This window comes from Epinephelus fuscoguttatus, linkage group LG6 (assembly GCF_011397635.1).
Source record: "Epinephelus fuscoguttatus linkage group LG6, E.fuscoguttatus.final_Chr_v1".
Taxonomy (NCBI): Eukaryota; Metazoa; Chordata; class Actinopteri; order Perciformes; family Serranidae; genus Epinephelus; species Epinephelus fuscoguttatus.
Genome location: NC_064757.1, coordinates 44,905,420 through 44,928,276, shown reverse-complemented (window position 1 = coordinate 44,928,276; position 22,857 = coordinate 44,905,420). Strand labels below are relative to the sequence as shown.

The window sequence follows — 22,857 nt, the reverse complement described above, 5'->3', positions numbered from 1 at the left end:
GGTCACGTGGGAGGATGAAAAAACCCAAAAAACAGTTTCCCAGCAGCCACAAAATATTTATTACAAACTGGTATAATGCCATTTATAACTTTACACATGTATTTCTGATATTTAGTATTAACTGTTAATTAGAATACATGTCTTTAAATATGTAGTTTTATATTTATAAATTGTATGTCGCAACAAGATGCTCAACATCGGTGTAAATATTTAATCGCACATATTGTCGTTGATGTAATTCAGAACAGGCCTGATGACGATTACAATATAAATATTCTGTGGTAAACTGTGGTGTGGCTGGAATATTAAACATCATCATGCAATATTAAGTTTACTGTAAACCACCTTTAAGCTGTTCAGTGTTCACATGTCAAAGCCATTCATAAAAGTAAATGAATGAGAGTTAAATAAATACACCAGAAGAAGAAACGTCATGTCAGTAGTTAGTGTTAGAGCGCCACCTGCTGGACAAACCAGTGAGGACACACAGAGGATCTGTCTTCTATCGAACCATTCATGAGCTGATGGTGACTGTGGTTATACAGGGGGTGGACAATAACAGGAACACTGTCACTCTAATGCAGATGATGACAGTGTGCAACATGTTGGAGCTTCATGAGACTCATCATGTTATTATTTTGTGACGCTGTCAGAGGTGTTGATTCAGCTCAGTGCTCTTTTTGGAGGCTGGAGTTTGTTGTTGTGTTCAGAGTCTTTCAGTCAATGTTGCTGAGGACCTGCTGTGATCTTTGCTGACAGGTTTCCTGTGTTTGGACCAACATGTGGACTCATGTTTAGTCTGTTCCTCTCACATCCTCTCACTGTGTCTCACACTGATGCAGAAGCTCTTCAGACAGCAGCTCTCTGACACTGTGCTGCTTTCCTACAGCAGCACTAACTTCATCCTCCACAAAGACCAGAAGGTTGAATCAACACGTCTCACAAACTGTTTCAACACAGACCAAACATTATAACCTTCATGATGGATGGTTTATTGCATAGGCTGCATTGGTTTTAGTGTACCTAATAAACTGGAAACTAAATGTATATTGTGCATGTGTAGAAAGTTTAGCAAATGTTTAAACTGGAAATGATTTCTCAGGTGTTTTCACTGTGAGTTTAGCTCTTCACTGAGCAGCAAAGTGTTTCATTGGGTAACTTATTAATTATCGTGATGTTTGAACCTCCAATCACGACGCAGTTTGTTGACACATAACAGACAGACTGTGGAGACCAACGTCGTGCTCTGCTCTGTATATTTCCAGTTTATCTGTGTCCATATTGTGTCCTGAGCTGTGACAGAGATCAGCCTGCTGACTCTGAGGCTTCAGCAGTGAAGACTCAATATGAAAAACAAATTTACTGTCTCTGTAACACTGTGGCGTGATGACAGCCTTCATGACAGATATGTGAGTATTAAAATAATAAGCAGTGACAGATGTGACAAGTAGGGAGACCACACAAAAGTCAGGTGTGCTGTGGTGTTGGAGGTGCAAACCAAAAGCAGTGATGCCAGGTGGGTGTCTGCTGCAGGAAGGGAGAGAACAGGTGAACACATGAGGCAGCTTTTATCGCCTGGAAGGCCCAGGTGAGCTCAATCAAGGCAACGGCCCTCCCATATCAGCCAACTGCAGACAGCGGGAGGGGCGTCACACAGACTTCACCATGCTGTGCTGTGTTACAAGCAAAATAAGTTCAACCATGTCGTCATTCAGCCATGATATTCATTTCATTTATAGGCAGATGATCTCCAGCTACATTTCACCTTTAAATCTACTGAGTCTTTTAGGTTACCTCGGCTCCTTGACTGCCTTAATGCTGTTAGAGTCTGGACAGCAGAAAACTCTCTACAGCTCAGGGCTGATACGACGAAGGTTCTGGTTGTTGCTCCAGAAAAGGTTGCCCCCCCCGATTATGCAGAGTGCTGGGCCTCTGTCCTCTGCTGCTCACTCACACCTGCATAATTTAGTGGTCATATTTGATCAATCTTCGTCATCTGACACCCACCAAATCTTGTTTTTTTTCCATTTGAACAATTAGTAGTAAACTGAGATCTGTTGTTTCAGCTGCTGAGTCTGAAATGATTAGACATGCCTTTACCTCATCTCACACTGACTACTGTCGTGCACTTTTCCCATCACTCTGTGTGTCTGTCCAGAATGTTGCTGCAAGACTTCTTACAAGGTCAAACAGATGATGTCATATTAACCCTGTGCTAAAATCTCTTCACTGGCTCCCTGTCACATTGAGGATCCAGCTCAAAATTCTCAGTCTTACCCACAGAGCGTTACACAGTCAGGATCCTGCTCATGTGGCTGAACTACTTCACCTGTATTCTTCAGCTCGCTCTGTTTGATCAGATGTACTAAATGATCTGTCTGTCCCTTGCACTCACCTTAAGACACGAGGTGATCGAGCTTTTGAGCCCATAGCACCTACATCTTTGAACACTCTACCTGCTCCCTCACAGTCTGCTGAGTTTCTGGTTTCTTTTAAAAGCTGGTTAAAGACGCACCTGTTTAGACAGACATTTGGGGAACCTGTGTGCACCAGCTCTGTGTTTTCTTTATTTTTTGTGTATTCTTGTTGTGTATCGCACTTTTTTTCCACTATGTATTGTGCAAACAATTTTGCACAGTATATAAAGCAATCACTTTATCATCTATGTTTTATTCTTGTATGTTGTATATTGCCTTTGTAAAGCACCTTGTGACCTCTGTCTGTGAAATACATTTGACTTACTTAGCCTGGCTAAAGGCGACAGGAGCATCAGGCTGCACACGTAGCTTCAGATGTTATGAGTTAAAGGTGTTTTATAGACATATGGCATTAAAGACCGTCCACACTGAACTACAGGGAAACACTTTATTCATCTTTTATAATGATAAACAGACAAAATCAAAGATTAAACACAGAACCTGATTAATGATTGACCTGAATTATGACTTTAATTGATATCATCAGATATAAAGCATCCATTCTGATTTGACATGTAGTGAAACAATGGAACTTCTGCACGTTTCATTTCACTTCCATCTTAAACATGTTCCTACATGTCAGAGCCACTTAAGCACATACTTATATTTGGTAAAGACGTCTGTGTTGATATGACATATTATACAGGTTATGGTGATATTCAAGATCACACAACAGCTTCTGTTTATGTTTAACAGTGTATAGTAGTAGTAAAAAGGAGATTAAGTCGTGCGTCAAGGTGACATGAAGTTTGTGTAGGTTTGGATTGTAATACGTTTTTGACTGTGTTATGGTTATATAATACACCTCACGGTGCAGCCTGGACACATCATCAGTGAAGGACCTGGCATCATTGGGTGTTTCGGGTCTTATCTTCAGACACCCTCTTCCTTGTGTCCAGGTAGCGAACTGTGCCATTCGTCACCCCTCTTACTCCAGAGCCACCGGGAAGCCTTCTCAGCGGCTTCCTGGATGTTTTACTCTAGTTAGTGAATTATTTAGCATTAAAAGCCTGATTTATCATTAAATAGACAAGACTTCAACATTTAGTCACTGTGTCTCTTAGCGCCCTCGTGCAGATGTTGAGTACATGAAATAAAAACAAAACAAAGGTACTGATACGTAATCAAGGAAGCAAACCTTCATTGTTTGGTTATTTTCATATGTTGAGTCCTTTATAACCACGTTAAACCAAAGTCCACGGACGAAAGGAGAAACTAGGCCGTGGTCATGAACCAAGTATTGGACACATTCAAATGTTGACCCGATGATGGCGCTAGATGAAACGTTCAGAGGAACACTAAAGTTATTAGGATTCATCCTGGAGGGACACGATGATGATGATGATGATGATGAATCCATCCAATAGAAATATTTAACTAAAAAACAGAAAATGTCAACCTGCTGATGGTGCTGAAGGAAAAGTAAGAGGATCATTAAAGTCAGTAGGATTCATCTTCTGGGGATCGTGAATGTCATGGATGATTTTTTGGCAAGCCACCCAATCGTTGTTAAAATCTTTCAGTCTGGACCGTGGTGGTGGACAGACTGACACTGCCATCCATAGAGCCAAGTCTTGAGCATGGCTACAAATTAAAATCTGTTACGAGGTGCGGCACCAAGCTGGTCTGTCCAGGTCTTTCAGAAGTTCCTGTATCAAGTCACTTATTTGTTTTTCATGGGCTCTCAGCAGATCTTCCTCTTCCTTTAGACTCCTCGCACTCTTCATTTCTTGTTCCTGTTTTTTCAGCAAGTCACTGACTTTTTTCATATTTTGTCTTTTCTTGGTGACACACTTCACTAAGTCATTTATCTCTCTTAGTTTTTTCTTCAGTTGTTCTTCACTCTGAGCTGAAAGTGCCTTTAGGATGTCATACTGTTCATCTTTGGCTTTCATTTGTTCCTCACGCTCTTTCAACTCCTTCGTGCATTGCTCTCTGAATTTATTCATTTCCTCCGCTTTCTTTCTGGCCATTTCTTCAGATGTCTCCTTCATATCCATCAGGGATCTCTCATAGTCTTCCTTCAATTTATTTCGCTCTTTTTCCTCCTGCTCTCTTCTGATTCGATCCTCTTCTTTTCTTTCGTTTTCAAATTTTTCCTTTAGCTTTTCAATCATGTTGTGGTCTTCCTCTTGCCTCTGCTTATTTTCCTCTTCTCTTTTCTTCCACCACTCTTTTCGTTCTTTTTCCGCAGCATCTTCTTTTGCTTTCATCTCCTCCATTTTCTGCCTCAGCTTTCTGTCAATCAATTCCTTTGACTCAGATTCTTGTTTTTCTATTTTCATCTGCAAAGCTTTAAGTTGTTTTTCCCAATCTTCTGTAATTCTTCGTGTCTTTTCATCACCCGCTCTTCTTTTTCTCTTCTTTCTTGTTCCTTCTTTCTTCTGTCAAGCTCCTTACTGATGTATTCCTCAAGTTGTTTTTCTCTCTTTTTTCTCTCAAGTTCAATCTCTTCTCTCTGTTTTTTCATTCTTCTTTTAATTTCCTGCATTTCCTCTTCATATTTTCTTCTCAGCTCCTCCCTCTCCTTCTTCATCTCTTCTTCCTTGTCCTTCAGGATCCTCTGCACTTCTTTCTTTATAGCTGCCTCGGCCTCTTGCAGCATCTCATTAGTGTAGCAGCTCCCTCCATTTGTCTTCACCATGGTGTCAATCTTGGTTATCAGCTCACTGACGTGTTTGTGGTTGTGTTTATCATAGTTATTGAACACATGGTATCTTCCTCCACAGTCAGCAATCAGCTTCTTAAAGGAGTCATCACATCTTTCTTCAATGTATTCTTCAATCGTCATCTCCTCATGTTTCAGTTTATCTCCTCCAGTTAAAAGAATGATGGTGAACTGTTCAGCATTCTTCCCAAAGCCTTCCTTGATGAGTTTTAATGTCTCCTTCTCCTCTGATGTTAATCTGCCGATATGTAACACCAACAGGAAGACATGTGGTCCTGGAGCCAGAAGACTGATGCATTTCACCATCTCCTCATTAACCTCTTCATGGGACAAAGTTGTGTCAAACAGACCAGGAGTGTCGACCACAGCAACAGGACGACCGTCCACCTCACCCACTGCTTTCTGACAACGTTTGGTGACTGATTTTCCACTTAATTCAGCTTTAAACTTCTTCCTTCCTAGGATGGTGTTTCCTGAAGAACTCTTTCCACAGCCAGTCTTCCCTATCAGCACAATCCTGAGACACTCTGGGCTCTGCTTCTCTTCATCACCTGTGAAATAAGAACTGAAGTTACTAATCTTAACAGTGTCACACCACAGAAAGTGCCTAAAGGGATACGCCAACATTTGTTTTGTTTGCAACTGTTGGCTTTTTTTTGTTGACCTACTTACAAGCACGTCCGCGGTGGTTTGCGCATGCGCAAAAACTGCAGTTTAGTTTTGTATGTATTTCTTTAGAAAATTACATAAAGTGCTAATCTTAGTCTAAAAATAGATAACCTAACATAACGCGGTAAAAAAACGAGTCACAACAAGCACACAGGACTGTTTAGAGTTGCTGAAGAGTTTATCTGATGACTGTGGCAGAGGCAGGCTAGTGCTTCCCGTTGACTCCCAGCATTTGAGCTAAGCTAATTAGCGGTGGGCGAGCTCTGCCCGTCTCTCCCTTGTTACTGCACGTACAGTCGAAAGAATGGTATCTATCTGCTTGTCATGGACTCGGGAGTGAGGCAAGACATGCAAACAAAACAATTGCTGGCGTATCCCTTTAAGAAATGGTTTGTGGTTATGTCTTTGGGAATTTACACAAAGCCTTGGAACTAAACCAGCTACTAGTACATCATATACAGAGTTGCATCAGTTGCTGATGCCTTAGAAAGGATTTGGATCTTACTTAATCCCCAGTGAGCTCAAGCCTGTGGTCCAAAATCCTAGAGCTTTGTTTGTCTGTTAGAGCCCGATTGGGCCCGACCCATCAGATTGGGACTGGGCCAGACTGCGCCAAAATCCGGGTTGGGGAGATGACCATGATAGAGTTAAGCAGTTGAAACTGGTTAAAAATATGCTCCTGACCATGTTACGGTGAGCGAATGTGAGTTCAGCCTGTGCAGACACCTGGATTGTTTTATAAAGATTCTAACAGTATCTGCCCCGTCAGATGCACAGACAACTGAAAATAATAACTGCTGAAATGATTCCTGTGCAGACACACCATAAGCAAATAAGCAGGACAAATATTTTTATTGATGCCAGAGAGCAGAGTCTAATCCAGAAACAGCATAAATGAAGGCATGCAGAAAATGGTCTGATCTTTGAGATGTTTCTGTGATGTAGGAGACAGGACTGAACTGTTTATTTGACATGTTGGTTTAAACTGAGGCTGCAGTAAAAAATGACAACAAGATTCCTGCAATGGTGACTCACTGAAAAGGACAATGAACCAAGACTGTTACAGATTTGGGTAACTGCATTTTTTTAATCTATCATCAGTAGTTCTGTCTCATCAGCATTTGGCTGAAGGGAATTTGAAGACAATTTAATGCTTTAGGTTATCAATATTCTGATGATTGTTTGCAGGATCACAGCTCAGATAGATCTGTGCATCATCTGCATAAAAGTGGAAGATCGAATAGCACACATGGAAAGCAGAAACAGACTGAGCACTGAGCCTTGAGGCACTCCACAGGACATACCTTTCGCAACTGACCTGGGATCATTAATACCAATCAAGAAAAGCTGCCTTCACCCCAGAAATACTTCAGCTGAGAGTTATCAGTCACTGTCCATCACAGTCTCAACAAAGGAGATTCTCACTTCTCCACAGCATGCTAACTTTCTTGTGTTGATGTCCGACCCCTCTCATTTATTCTGCTTTCTGCCTCAGACAGGCTCATATTAGATAAGACCCACCTTCTTGACACTGAATCTTGGCAACCAATCAATAGATCAAATGAAACAGTAAATAAGGAGAAAGCCATCAGAGTACTTACAAGTGATGTTGCTCTTTTTCAGCATTTGAAGTTCATCTTGTTGCATGTTGATACATTTCTCCTGTTGAATGATCTTCTCTATTTGGGCATGCGCAAATGTCTCTGTTGTGTAGCTGCATGGTTTGTCCACAATGTCCAACATCTCAGCGATATGCTGCTTGTTCTTCATGTTGACAACATATCTTCCACAGCTCTGACAGAGCTCCTGGATCTCTCTGTTCTGTCTTACATAATCAATATCTGGAGCTGTAGGATCTGACTCCACAGTGAACAGGATCAAGGTGAAGTCATTGACTCGAGAGCTGAATGTGTTCCTGATGGTCTCTAACTCTTTCTTGTCTTCATCAGTGAGGAGACGCACAGGTAGGACCAGGATGAAGGCATGGACGCCCTCAGGATCACAGAGGGAGATACACCTGAATGATTCCTCCATCACTGCCTCCTGAGGTTTTCCATACAAGGCAGGCAGCTCCACCAGGGAAACCCAACGTCCACACACCTCTCCCTGATGTTTAACACACTCTGATGAGCTGGAGACTGAATGAAGCTCTGTGTGACCTAAAATGGCCTTGGCTGCTGAAGTCTTCCCTGCTCCTCTCCTCCCACACAGGACCAGGTTTAAAGCTGCTCTGATGGGCTCTTCAGTGAAGGTGAGGAAGGCTTCTTTGTTGTCATGCACAATGTTCTCAATCTTCTCCATTAACTGTCTGCGGTCATTTTTAACCATGTTGTAGTGTTGTCCTCCACAATCTTTACAGAGCTTCCAGATAGAGAAATTTGTTTCTTCCCCCTCATGTGTGCTGATGACCATGGAGTATTTAAAGGCATCTTGATCAAACAGACTCAGGATGAACTTCAGTGTTTTTCTGTTCCTCTCAGTGAAATCTGAAGGTTCCAATAACAGCAGCAGAACATTTGGTCCAGGATGACAAAGAGTCACACAGTTCTTCAGCTCTTCTCTGAATGCTTCTACAGACAGACTAAAGATGTCTGGCGTTTTCACCACTGTTAGAGAATTTCCTCTCCACTCTCTACAGATGGCCACACAGTCTTTGACTGGGTTACATTTCTGGGAATCAAAGTCTTGGTTACCGAGGATAAAGTTGCCGAGTGTTGTCTTTGGATCATCACTTTTCCCAAACAGCACAATCCTGAGATTTTGAGATGCTGTAATACAACATGGACATTCAGTGGTTGTCAAAGTATTGGAAATAAACTCAGTTTCAAAGTGCAAGGACTTTAACTATACAACAATAGGACGTATGACTAAACAACTTAAAAACAGCAGTTGTTTACAACTATCTAATGAGCATCCACCTGCTGGGGGGAAATATTTAATCATCATCCCCCAATATCTCATGTAAACATATCTGTGGAAGCGATGAGGCTGGAGTTTAGATGCTGACTGTCTAGTTGTCTGACTGAACTGTTTAATTCCAGCTTGCTATCATTAATCTTGCGACAGAATTTGTAAAATGATGATATTATAATTACATCATCACATTGTTTTGCTGAAATCCTGTCCAGCTCTATGAGAATTCTTGCTACTGTTTGCTCAAGACTAGTTTATTATGGTATTATTATGGTTATCAGGTTGATAGATTTTGTTTAACATTTGCTAAACATTAACCCCATTCTGAGTGATTGAGGACCTCAAACACATATTGAGAATGTTTACATGCAGCGTGTATGGATGAAACAGTCTTTACTTTGGTTCCTTGTGCTGCAACACATTCTTACTCTGATCTTGTCACATATTGACATTTGGTCAAGTACTTTTCAGGTTGAGATGCAATATGCAAGGGTGTGTTGGTTGTTGATATTCTGGAATGCCGTGTCAACTTTAGCCTGTTACACAAACTTTATGTCTTCTGCCCTCATAGGAAATGTACAGTCTCATTCAAATTAAAGCATTACTACACCTGTACGACACTGCGAACTGATGTATTTTTCTTCAACAACAAATGCATGTGGTTACTTTTTGCCAACACATGCACATGGCTGGGTTTAGGAAAAAAGAACAGAGATTGGCTTTACAGTCATACATGAAGCAAACACCTGCCTCCCAGTTGAAAATTGATGGTTTTGTACCTATCCGCCACCACTCCCACACTACTCAGACTTCCACTATCTTAACTTTCGTTGTGGTCGCCACGTTTCTCCATGAAGCTGAGTGCTGTTCAACAATAACGGTGACAGACCAGGGGTCCGTTTCAGAAAGGAGGTTCAACAAACTCTGAGCCTAACCCTGAACTCTGAGTTGAGTAACTCTGAGATGGGAAACTCTGTGTTACGGGTTTCAGAACAGGTGATTTCAATCCGTTCAATCAACACAGAGTTTGTTCACTCTGAGTTAAGCGTGTGCACCACGACTTTAAAAAGCCGTCATCAATGGAGCCCCGATACCACGATTGACCATGGCAACAAGCTACAAGAAAAGGTCTGCATTTTTTACTACTCTGGGGTTGGATATTTTCATGCGCTCATTCAGTGAATTTGAAGCTGTTTTCAGGGAGAAGAGTAACACGGCTGCAGCAGCGAAGGATCGGGAGTCGGTGTGGGAGAAAATTACTGCTCGAGTCAAGGCATATGTTTAAATTTGTTTTATACATTTATGCAATCACAATAATATTAGGCTACAGATGCAAACAGGTGGAATGGTGTTAAAGCTAAAATTTAGTTCACTTAGATGCAATCCCACCGGCAAAAAAAGAACGTGAAAGCAGCTCAAGATGAAATATAAAGACATCTTTCAAACAGGTAAGACTTCAGCATAATAATCGGGGTACCGACCCAGGCCACTTGGCCTCCACATTAGTGATGGGCTGCATCACATATGATCTTGACAGTGCAGAGAATGACAGATGTTAGTTGTTGGTCTACATTTCTCATTTCTAATCAAATCAAATGTCTTTACACTTATGACACATCACCTAAAAAGTAACTTGTTTTTAGACAATTTTCACTTCTTTCAAGCTTCTTTCAATTGAAATAAGTAGAAATAACAAACTTGCTCCACTGACAGATTTTTCTAATTATTTTTGAAAATGGTGAAAATGGTCTAAAAACAAGTTACTTTTAGGTGTGATTTGTTTTGACTAGAAATAAGACACATATTCTTGGTATGATTTTGAGTTTTTGCAGTGTGATGCAGTCTGACATTTTGAGACAATCAATCTACCTGCACATTAATGCTGTGACTGGACTTCATATTCACATTGTCTCCTTCATTTTGTGAGGGAGCAATGATGGGAATATGGGTTCCATCAGTGCATCCTATCACACCAGGAAATCCTAAAAGAAATTAAAATGACTAATCCCAGTCTGAGGATGTCATTAACTGAATATGTCATATAATCATAAATTTTAACTTATTTCTACATCATTCACCTGCAATCCTGTGGAACTCCTCCTTGATGACCCTCACGGGTTTATGTCCAGGGAACACAACAAAAGAGTTTAATAGATGTTTCAGAGCTAGGGACACTTTTCTCACGGCTCTGCAGACAGTGGCCTTACTGATATATTCTGCATCTCCGATTTTATACAGAAAACTCCCATTTGCAAAAAAACAAAGAGCAACACAAAGAATCAGGGTAGATGAAAGTGCACGTCCATGGTTGGTGGCGTTGGTTATGTCACGACGGATGAGGTTATGGATATAAATGATGGACTGTGATGTGAAAGCGGTACGTTCAAAAAGAAAATGTTCTGGAAATGATAATACGTCAGTTCTGGGCCTGTGAATAATCTCCCGACGAATCGTAACTCCCTCCTCAGTAACACTGCCTCTTCGTCCACAGGGTCCTCCAAGAACAAACATGCCATGGTCGAAAAAAGTAGATTTAGAACTAGAACACACTTTAGGAACCGACTTTACCTTAAGGATAGATGATCAAACTCACTGAAACCCACGCGACACTCAACGAATGAATGAATGAATGAATGAATCATGCTGCGTGTGTGGCGTAAGAGGAAGGAGACAGCTAGAAACTCGAGGTTCATTGAAGAAAATCTGCTCCCGACCAGGTTAGGTTCACAGAGTCAGTTGCCATAGTAACTAACGCCGAGCTTCAGTTACCTCTCTCTCTGAAACGGGCTGGAGTTACTCCGCTTTCTCTGGTTTAAGTTACCACCCTTTCTGAAATGGAAAACCAAGAGTTTCCCTCATTTCAGGGTTAACAGACTCAGAGTTTTCACTAAACCTGCTTTGTGAAACAGACCCCAGGTGTCATGTCGATGTGAAAGGACAGCTTTTTTTTATTGGTGTCTGACACCGGAAGTCACTGCCCAAGTGCTGGATTTCAATGACTTTGGAGTGACTGACTGACTGACTGACTGGGTTGTTATGTTCCAAGTTAGTGGAGCTGTCACATTTGAAGGACCCATGTAAGCACAGTTTTCATGGGAACACAGCTGTTGAGGCTTTTGTCTCACAGAACTGTCTGTGGTGTAATCTAAAGTAGAACAGGCTGATATCTCAGCCTCTATCATTCCGATGTCGGTTGCAGCATCCTGGAACGTCAAAAGCACATGCAGAGGGATGCCTCGAGTGTAATATGTAGATGAGAACTTGTTGACATTTGAGCTTTAATGCCCATCTGGAGATGTTTGGCAGCTGGAGCATGACCAGAGCCAGATCTGCTCATAAAAGTAAGTAGCATGCAGTAATTTGTGTAAATACTTGCAACATACAAATAAAAGTGGCCAACAGCTGTTTCTCAGGTAAAATATATGCACGAGTTAATGTGAACCAAAATAATAAACAAATAATCTTGTGTGTACTTTGTGCAGTGAAAGATAACAGTGTTTTATCCAGACTAATAAATCTGACTAGACTCACCGCGTGGCGCCATGATGTCACTCTGCTGGAGAACTTTAACTTCAGAACCTAAAAAAAGAAAAAATAGCTTCACTTACTGAGAATTTCACGTTAAACAGGCTCAGTTGTCATTTATCTGGTCACATGTGCAGGTAAACCCAAATTTCTTCACATCTTTTCTCTGAAAAAACACAACAAAACAATCACGCACACATATGTGATGTAATATTTTAGCTGAGTGTGCTGTTGCTCTTCTTAATGGTATTTCTGAGCTCCCTCAGTTCATACACAAACTAGAAAAGTGTCAAGGGTGTGGTTTGAACCCAATTGCGGTACCAAAGGCAGACAGGACAGTCTGTAACGACCTTTAATGAACCACTTCCGACACATAGAACAAACAGGCAAGTGAGACAGTGAGCGAGATCATCTCCTAGGCTTGAGTTTTCCAGGGCACAGGTTTAGTCCAGAAGCTTCAGTGAGCCACACTGTAGCAGAGAGCAGGGGAGTCTCTGGTATCCGCTGGAGATCAACAGTGTGCAGCAGTACCGTGAGGAGCAGACAGGAGGTGATGTCAGACGAGCAGAGGATCTGATACCAGGTGTACACACGAGGAAAACCAACACACCTGTGAGGAGTCAACTGTAGGTTGGTTGGAACCGGCGAGGAGTCGAGGAACCAGGGGACGCCGCAACGCGCACACAATGGCAGAATGTGCAGCCACATGGAGAGTTAATCCACAGCACAGGTAATCACAGGCAGCAGAACAGGTAAACTCACAATATAGAACTGACCCGCAGTCTCTCCACACAGCCACAGGGTGAACAGGTGAAAAAAAAAACAGAAACGTGGAAGCAGAGCTCTTGGTTGGGGTCAGAAGGCTGAGTGGCTTACCAGGAAGCAGATGAAATGGGAGAGTCAGAGCCATGCATACGACAAAAAAAAAACAAGTTGGCCATGAGAGTCTGTGAAGCAGGAGTCTTTATGTTAGCAGGAAGTAATGAGCCACAGGTGAGCAGAGTTGGCTTGATGAGGTGGATGTGGTGGAACATCAGGAGCGGCAGATGTGTGGACAGGTGAAAGACTGGCAGGTAGGTGTGGTGCAGAGGCGGGGTGAGAAATTCACTGGGTTAACTAAGACAATGGCCTTACATATTGACATTTTGGTCATGGACTTTCGACATCCACATACAATGTGCAAGGTACCCTGGGTGTGTTGGTTGTTGGCGTTCTGGGGCCGCGTCTCAAGCTCTCTTCTTTCAAAATACACTTCTGTTTTCACAGAAAATTTAACGTTTAGATACAGTCTCTTTCAAAATAAAAGCACTATGTCGGTACAACACTGAAAATTGACATTTTTTTACTTCAACATCAAAGGCACATGGTTGGGTTTAGGCAACAAAAGGAAGTGGTTACGTGTATGAAAAAAGAACAGGGATTGGCTTAAGAATCTCACGGGATGCAAACATCACTTTCTCAGGTGAAAGTCAGTGTCTGTTGGACCCATCCACCAGCCCCGCTCGCTCACCCCACTTGGACTTTCACCGCCTTAACTTTCAGTCTTGTCCTGCCACATTTCCCTATAATGCTGCCAAGTGCTGTTAAACTATAATGGCAAAAGGCTGCATTTCATGCCGATCCTGATGGATACCATTTTTCATGGGTTTCTGACGCTGCAAGTCACTGACCAAGCACTGGATTTCGATGAGTTAGAGCGTGCTCCTACCGAACACTTAAGAGTCAATAAAAGTTTTTTTTGTCAACAATTATGAATCACTGCAACCATGAGAGGTCTTTGAGCATAGAGTCATACATGTGTGAACAAAATATTAGGCCAATTGGTCCAGTAGTTTGCGAGACTAGATGCAGACAGACGAATGCACATGCACAGATGCAAGCATGCATGAGACCAAATGCATGATTCCTCCAGGCATAGCCTGCCAGAGATAATTACGTAGTACACAGTTTCACCTGAAAGAAGACTGTGAGGTATTTGTAACAATAAAACCCATCCTTTGTCTAAGCAGGTTTTTCCCATTGGTACCTGAGGTGTGGTTCAGGTAACATTTAAACATTCATACCAGTACTTTGGCAGTTTGCCTTCAGCTCAGAGTTGTATTTGTTCAAAGTGACGATTGATGATTTTTAATTTTTAATTTTGATGGTACATTCTGAGAAAAATTATGGACCCTCACTTGATAATACAAATCATCTCTAATGGCCAAAACATTTTTTCAACCTGTAGCTGCTTTCACACCCCACGCGTAACTTGCTCCTGCAATCATTTCTAGAGGAGGCAGAGGGAAGCACTTTCCAACACGGAGGTAGGTAAGCAGTTGCTGCCAGTGTGAATGTGCACAGACTTTACTTTGCTGTGCAGCGTTCACCATGTTAAACTTCTGGTGGTTGCAGCCTGGATTTGAGAGATCAAATAGTGGGCGTCGCTTAGGAAAGAGGACAAGATGGAGGAGCTGATAGTGCTGGCCTGAAGTTATGACAATGGCAACCTGTATGGACAACCAGAGGAAAAACTGAGCCTGGCGGACATTTCCACCAAACTGCAGATGACTGGTAACTTATCTAAATATGCAAAAATATTTGGCAGGGCTAATATCAGCAATTTCTGTTGTCTTGCTACAGCATTCAGCCACAAGCTAGCTTGCACTTCTGCCAGTGTTTACTGATGCACATGTCTGTCATCATAGCTGTGGACCACAGCAGCAGCAGCAGTTTTTAAAAATGCTTTGCTTTTTAGTGGACACTCTTTTGCAGGTAGGTGGTTGACACGGTGGTTACCACACAATGTTTGTATTACAGTTTGGTTGTTTGAAATAAAATCAGTTTGAGGAAAAGGCAGAGTCAGGTAATTAAAGTAATTGAGGCACTACTAAAAATAAGATGAGAGTAGAGGCACAGCCAGTCAAACAGGCTCCAATCAGTTTCTTGTTCTGTCAGACAAACATAAGAACACTCCCACCTGAAACATTCACATGTGAAAGAGTGAAAGTATCAAACTGAAACAATCGCATACAGGTGTGGAAATCATTTGACATTTGTTCATTAACCCAAGCTCAAGGTAACTGATGTAACTTTATGACACTAACAGCAGCTCTATCTCCTCATCGTTCTGTTTATTTAAATCTTAGAGTGCTGGCTTTGAACCAAATGTAGACGATCACAACTAGAACAGGTGAGACACATTTTGATGCACAATTATGTGAAGAGGTTGAAGGAAGAATCTAGTTTCAGACCAAAAGACAGAAAAGCATCAGTTTACTTTCAGATGGTTTGAAAGCAGCATTTCAACCAGCTGCACTCAGCACACAGTGTTTCAAGTTATCTTTGTCTGCTGATGTTCTAACTGGATATTTTCAGACGACACGGCCATTCTCAGTCTCCTGCACAAAGGTAAAAGTCCTTCAGTATAATCCACAGGTGTGTGCAGTGGTGTGATGCCTGGTTACTACCTGGTTTTAAACACCAAAAAAACTGAGGAGATGGTTTTGAACCCCAGGTCAGTGGGAGATCACGACCCAGTCATCATACATGATGAACAAATAAATCAGGTGTGCTCCCCTTAGCGTCCACCTGCACAGCACATCCTCACTGTGACCTCATCACATGTCCATGTGTGGTCATGGACTTTTCACGTCCACATATGACGTCCAAGGTACCCTGGGTGTGTTGGTTGTTGACGTTCTGGGACGCCGTGTCAACTTCAGCCTGTTACATGCATTGTCTGTTTTCAAAATACACTTCTGTTTTCACAGGAAATGTACAGTTTGCATACAGTCTCTTGCAAAATAAAAGCACTATGTTGGTACAACACCATGAATTGATGTTGGTATTTCTTTCAACAACAAAAATGTGGTTGGGCTTTAGAAGAAAAAAACAGGGTTTGGCTTTATAATCTTACGGGACGCGAAGACCGCTATCTCAGGTGAAAGTTGGTGTTTGTTGGTCCCGTTGGCCACCCTCATGCCTGCCCCAGTTGGACATTCGCCGCCTTAACTTTCGGTCTTGTCCCACAGCCTTTCCCCCTGATGCCGCTGGGTGCCGTTAAACTGTAACACTAACCGGCCACGTATCATGCCGACATTAAAGGACGCCCTATTTCATTGTTTCAGTCACTGCCCAAGCACTGGATTTTGATGACTTTGGACTGAGTCACCTGGACAGTAGCCTTAGCTGGAGGGTCCACGTTGACAGTGTGTGCTCTCGGCTACAGCAAAGGCTTTATTTCTTGAGAAGACTTTGGGTGTTTGGGGTGGATCAAAGGATCATGTTTTTATTTTATCAGGCTGTTCTGGAGAGTGTGTCAGGTATGGTATGTCAGCTTGGTTTGGGAATCTGACTGTAGAGTTAAAATCAAAACTTGCTGGTCTGGTTCCCACTGAGCAAGCAACGTCTGTGGACGTCCAAGTGTAGTTGATATCACGTCTGTGGACATGATATCAACTAGACTTGGACGTCCACAGACGTTGCTTGCTCAGTGGGTTCAGACAGCCATGAAGGTCATGGGGAGGAGGGAACACCAGTCCCTCCAGACACTGTATGAGCAGTCTGTTCTCAGACAAGCACAGAGAATACTGTCTGACACTTCCAACACTCTCCACAATGAGTAGGAGCTTTTACCTTCAGGCAGACGCTACAGGATGCACAAATTTAAACTTAATTGTTTTAAAAATTCATTTGTTATTATTCAGATTTTAAATAATGTTGCTTGATGCTTCAGAGGTTGTGTTTTGCTCATGGTGCTCTGTTGTGTGCTCGCATTATGTGTACTAAACAAATGGCTCATGTGCAATGCTGTTATGTGTAGTGCATGTTTTTTTTTTTTATGGTGTATGCTTTTCTTTTCTTCTGGACTACTATGGAAGGCAGCAAAACTTGTGCAGCTCCTGAGTCCAAGATGGGGACAATAAAGTACATCATATCGTATCATATCAATTTACATCAGTAATGCTGCACTGAGTTCCCAGCAGTAAATGGTTGCTGCACTTTTAAAAAATACAGTACTTTTTAATACGTTATAACAAAGGTAAAATAAAACACCTCAGAGCGAATGTTTCATGAATACAGAAGTTATAATTAAAACCCCCTAGTCCAGACACAGCAAGTCCAAATCCATCCAGACAACACAAACACACAATACATTCAGAAAATAACGTATTGAAAACCATATTAGGATTACAGTTCAAGAAGCAACCAACTACAAACACAGTTTCTCTGTACTGCTGCTTGTCTGTGGATTTCTCATTGTGGGACAAAGAGAAATCTTTTTACATTTGAACCTTCTCAAGTCACCGATGTCATCAGGCTGCTGAGTGTCCCCAGAATGCAAACTAAACATGGAGGCAGTGTTCACTTACTGAGCACCACAGAGCTGGAACAAACTAGCGTATGGAAGACAAGAGAATTCCCACACACTGTCACATTACTTGCAGAAAACTATAAATTTTCTATGAATTCATTTTTTGCAAGTAATCAGATGGTATGTGGGAATTGTCCTAGCTGTGGTCTTTGGCCTCCTGTGCACCTGTCCACAAGTTTTTTAATGTGCATGAGCCTCTATATTACATTTCTTAGAGCATGTAAGCCCACCTTGTCCAGGCTCCAAACTTTGAAACCTAAATACTCATCATTAACTATCTCACCCTCCTGTATCTGTATCTCTGTGTCTCAAGTTTTTAATTTGTTTCTTAAAATGTCAATAGCTTAATTTTTGTAAAGCACTCACAATTGCCTTTGTGTATGAAATTGTCTCTCTTACCTGGTGCAGTTCCCTCTATGTCTTCTGTCCAGCCAGGATTGGTCTAATCAGGCACCAGTCTCAGCAGCTCTGGGCACGTTTCTTCATTTATTCACACCCTTTAAGCAGTCGCTGAATAAAAAAAAAATCCTCCCATCTTGTCTCATGCTGACAGTCGTACTGAGAGAGGCACTAAAATATCAAACCACTTCCCTGTTGATCTCTGGGGAATTCTTCAGGACAAAACAGCAGAGCAGGAGGCAGGACATCAATCAGTCAGTTAATCTATTAACCCTTCTCCTGCCAACATATTGAACATACAAATATTAACACCTGGGTCCCTGAAACCAAAATAAACTGCTGTAGCAAAATGTTAACTTGTCCATTCTTAGTCATTATTAGTTATGTAATGATGTCATCTTCAAAGAACAAATTATAATTATTTTTAGGATAGTTTAGGGTAGTCACTTAAGTCACGCTTAGCTGACTCTGAATATCATTTTTCCCGAGGAGGAGCTGTATTTAGGGTCGTCATCAGAGCACATGAGGAAAACTGTGTCTTTCACCTGCAAAATGACAGAGTGAATCTTATCTGCATCTTATCTGATCAGCTCACATTCACCTGAGCTCACCTGACACTCATCAGTGGGCAGTGTCCAATTAATGATATCAGTGTACAGACTCATATGGTCATGAACTTGTGTCCATGAACTTTGCTTCATGCACCATTTGGGTTTTGGTGTCACAGTACTTAATTTTAGTTTCCTCAGCTGCTGAATGTTGTGCTGTGTCATCAGTCCAAGAAGATGAAAGTGAAACTAAAGAACATGTTCAGACGTGTTTCAAAATACGAGACACAAAGAAAATACTGTGAATGTATCTCAACATGTCTATTATTAATGGCACAGCGCAGCCTCTGTTGGTGGATTGCAAACAGTTTAACACTTTAATTTTTCATACATACATTATGATCATTTCTGATGATTTATGTTTTATTTATATTTAATATTTCCTGCCATATCTATGAATTGAGTGTGGCAGGAAAAACACATTTAATTGTTCTAATATTTAAACATGTATTTAAGTCAGAGGAGGTTTCACACAGGATTAAAATGTTAATAGGTACAGGCACGTGAATCATTAAGTCTGTACAGAAAATCCATTCAAACTCAGTTAAACATGTTTTGTTATTCTTTATATTTCACCCTGTTTGATGCCTCCTTAATTAAATAACATATAAAACCATATCTTTTTATTCAGCCAGTTATTTTGGGGCTGCTGTTGTTAATGCAAAGCTGGTACCACACACTGAACCAAATAAAGGGATCTAATAAAGATAGGCGTGTCCATATTTTACAACATTTTGAAACAATACATTAATTCACAACTTGTATAAAATGATACAAACAAAACAACTTAAAAAAAATGGCCTCATCTCCAATAACCACAAACTGCTTTCCAAACTTCTGCTGACTGTTAGAATCTTTATAGCTTCTGAAAGTCAGGTTTTCAGAAACTGAATGGAGATGCTGGAGACTGGACCATTCTGGTTTTTATTAGACTTAGGTGCAGTTTTTGATTCAGTGTGGCATCATGATAAAAAAGACTTCAGCAGTGAGCTGATATGTCTGATACAGCTTTGCAGTGGTTTTCATCATATCAGTCTCTTTGTATGTGTTTTATGTCTGTTGGTGACAGTGTCTTCTCTATCTTTGATAACGTGGAGTGCTCCAGGGTTCAACTTTAGGACCACTCCTATTTTCTTTGTATACGATTTATATGTACAGTACAGGCCAAAAGTTTGGACACACCTTCTCATTCAATGCGTTTTCTTTATTTTCATGACTATTTACATTGTAGATTCTCACTGAAGGCATCAAAACTATGAATGAACACATGTGGAGTTATGTACTTAACAAAAAAAGGTGAAATAACTGAAAACATGTTTTATATTCTAGTTTCTTCAAAATAGCCACCCTTTGCTCTGATTACTGCTTTGCACACTCTTGGCATTCTCTCCATGAGCTTCAAGAGGTAGTCACCTGAAATGGTTTCCACTTCACAGGTGTGCCTTATCAGGGTTAATTAGTGGAATTTCTTGCTTTATCAATGGGGTTGGGACCATCAGTTGTGTTGTGCAGAAGTCAGGTTAATACACAGCCGACAGCCCTATTGGACAACTGTTAAAATTCATATTATGGCAAGAACCAATCAGCTAACTAAAGAAAAACGAGTGGCCGTCATTACTTTAAGAAATGAAGGTCAGTCAGTCCGGAAAATTGCAAAAACTTTAAATGTGTCCCCAAGTGGAGTCGCAAAAACCATCAAGCGCTACAACGAAACTGGCACACATGAGGACCGACCCAGGAAAGGAAGACCAGCAGGTGGCGCTGGACAAACCAGTGAGGACACACAGAGGATCTGTCTTCTATCGAACCATTCATGAGCTGATGGTGACTGTGGTTATACAGGGGGTGGACACAATAACAGGAACACTGTCACTCTAATGCAGATGATGACAGTGTGCAACATGTTGGAGCTTCATGAGACTCATCATGTTATTATTTTGTGACGCTGTCAGAGGTGTTGATTCAGCTCAGTGCTCTTTTTGGAGGCTGGAGTTTGTTGTTGTGTTCAGAGTCTTTCAGTCAATGTTGCTGAGGACCTGCTGTGATCTTTGCTGACAGGTTTCCTGTGTTTGGACCAACATGTGGACTCATGTTTAGTCTGTTCCTCTCACATCCTCTCACTGTGTCTCACACTGATGCAGAAGCTCTTCAGACAGCAGCTCTCTGACACTGTGCTGCTTTCCATACAGCAGCACTAACTTCATCCTCCACAAAGACCAGAAGGTTGAATCAACACGTCTCAGAAACTGTTTCAACACAGACCAAACATTATAACCTTCATGATGGACGGTTTATTACAGGACGGTTTATTACATAGGCTGCATTGGTTTTAGTGTACCTAATAAACTGGAAACTAAATGTATATTGTGCATGTGTAGAAAGTTTAGCAAATGTTTAAACTGGAAATGATTTCTCAGGTGTTTTCACTGTGAGTTTAGGTCATTGTTTAATAGTTTAGCTCTTCACTGAGCAGCAAAGTGTTTCATTGGGTAACTTATTAATTATCGTGATGTTTGAACCTCCAATCACGACAGTTTGTTGACACATAACAAACAGACTGTGGAGACCAACTTTGTGCTCTGCTCTGTATATTTCCAGTTTATCTGTGTCCATGTTGTGTCCTGAGCTGTGACAGAGATCAGCCTGCTGACTCTGAGGCTTCAGCAGTGAAGACTCAATATGAAAAACAACTTTACCGTTTTTAATGCTTTGCTGCAGTTCCTGAAGTTTCCATCAAGTGTCACTATAGAGCTATGTAAGTATTAAAATAATGAGTAGTGACAGACTTTAGGGAAGTCAGGAGGATTTGACCATGCTGTGCTGTGTTACAGTTTGAGTAAAGAACAAAAAAAGTTGTCGTCATTCAGCTTAAACAGTGCGGTTTCATTTATTTGAAGGAACAAGATTTTATAGATTTGTCCAGTTAAGAAAAGCTGGAAAAGCCCTACACCTTCAGAAGTGAGACACTGTGAAAGGAGTAAGAATTAATCTTCAACAAGTATATACATCAATAAACACATACAGGACATGTCATTTGATTAAAATCCATCACTACAGTAACAATAAAATAATTAAAGAGGTTGGTTTGACAGTAATAAGTGAGAAGGTCTTCTTCAAAGTTTTCTTTTCATCACAACTATAATTTCTCCATGTACACAATCTAAACTGAAAAAATATACAACAATGTTTCTTTAAAGTTAGTGACAGGTTCAGTGTCTGACTCTTAACTGTCTCAGAGCTGTCACAGCTGCAGGGAATCAACGTTATAAACTGAACAAACAAATACAGTTAAAAAAAAATACTTAAACATGATATGGAAAAAAAAAGATCGTTCATACTCAAGCTGTGCTTGTTCTATCCCAGCAGGACAGGACAGGCAGCGTTGGAGGCGAGGCTCAGTGAATTAGAAGCAGGCTCCACACCATGGAAAATTACTCAGTAGCTGCAGTAGTTAGCCAGCCCCCTGCAGCTGGCGTGTAGCCACTTAGCATAGCCTTTGCTAGCGGTCCCCCAGTAACCCCCCTGCAGCCGGGGGAAGCGTAGTACCAAGCCGAAGCCCACTGTTCACCACCAGCCTGTTCATGTTTCCAACCCTTTTCCCCCACTCAGCAACACACCCGCTGAGGAGAAAACTCTGATCACTGGCAGCTCTATTCTGAGGAACGTGAAGTTAGCAACACCAGCGGCCATAGTCAAATGTATCCCTGGGGCCAGAGCGGGCGACATTGTGTCATATTTAAAACTGCTTGCTAAAGCTAAACGTAGATTTAGTAAGATCGGTATTCACATTGGCAATGACACCCAGTTACGCCAATCGGAGGTCACTAAAATTGATGTTACCTCGGTGTGTGAATACCCTAAAACTATGTCGGACTCCGAACTTTTCTCTGGACCCCTCCCAGCAGTGATGACATGTTTAGCCACATGTCATCATTTAATCGCTGGCTGTCCAGCAAACAATGTGGGTTTCGTTAACCACTGGCAAACTTTCTGGGGAAAACCTGGTCTTATTAGGAGAGACGGCATTCATCCCACTTTGGATGGAGCTGCTCTCATATCCAGAAACTTGGCAAAGTTTATTAGTAATTCAAAACCCTGACAACCCAGAGATGAGATCAGGACTCAGAGTCGCAGTCTTACACGCTTCTCTGAGCTTCTAATGCAGTTACCCACCCATAGTTTTATACAAACGGTGTCTGTCCCCCGACCACCTAAATTATCTAAATCTAAAATTAAACAAAG

General features: G+C 41.5%; 1 protein-coding gene across 1 annotated transcript; it reads right to left on the bottom strand.

Annotated features, from left to right (window-relative positions):
* Positions 1–2,851: 2,851 nt before the first annotated feature.
* Positions 2,852–16,214, bottom strand: LOC125889694 (GTPase IMAP family member 8-like). Its single transcript, XM_049577737.1, has 4 exons — positions 16,151–16,214; positions 12,259–12,306; positions 7,428–8,582; positions 2,852–5,696 (listed from the first exon to the last, which is right to left on the bottom strand). Exons 1-4 carry the CDS (start codon positions 16,212–16,214, stop codon positions 4,759–4,761), a joined length of 2,205 nt encoding a protein of 734 aa, XP_049433694.1. The 3' UTR covers positions 2,852–4,758.
* Between the last annotated feature and the right edge of the window lie 6,643 nt (positions 16,215–22,857).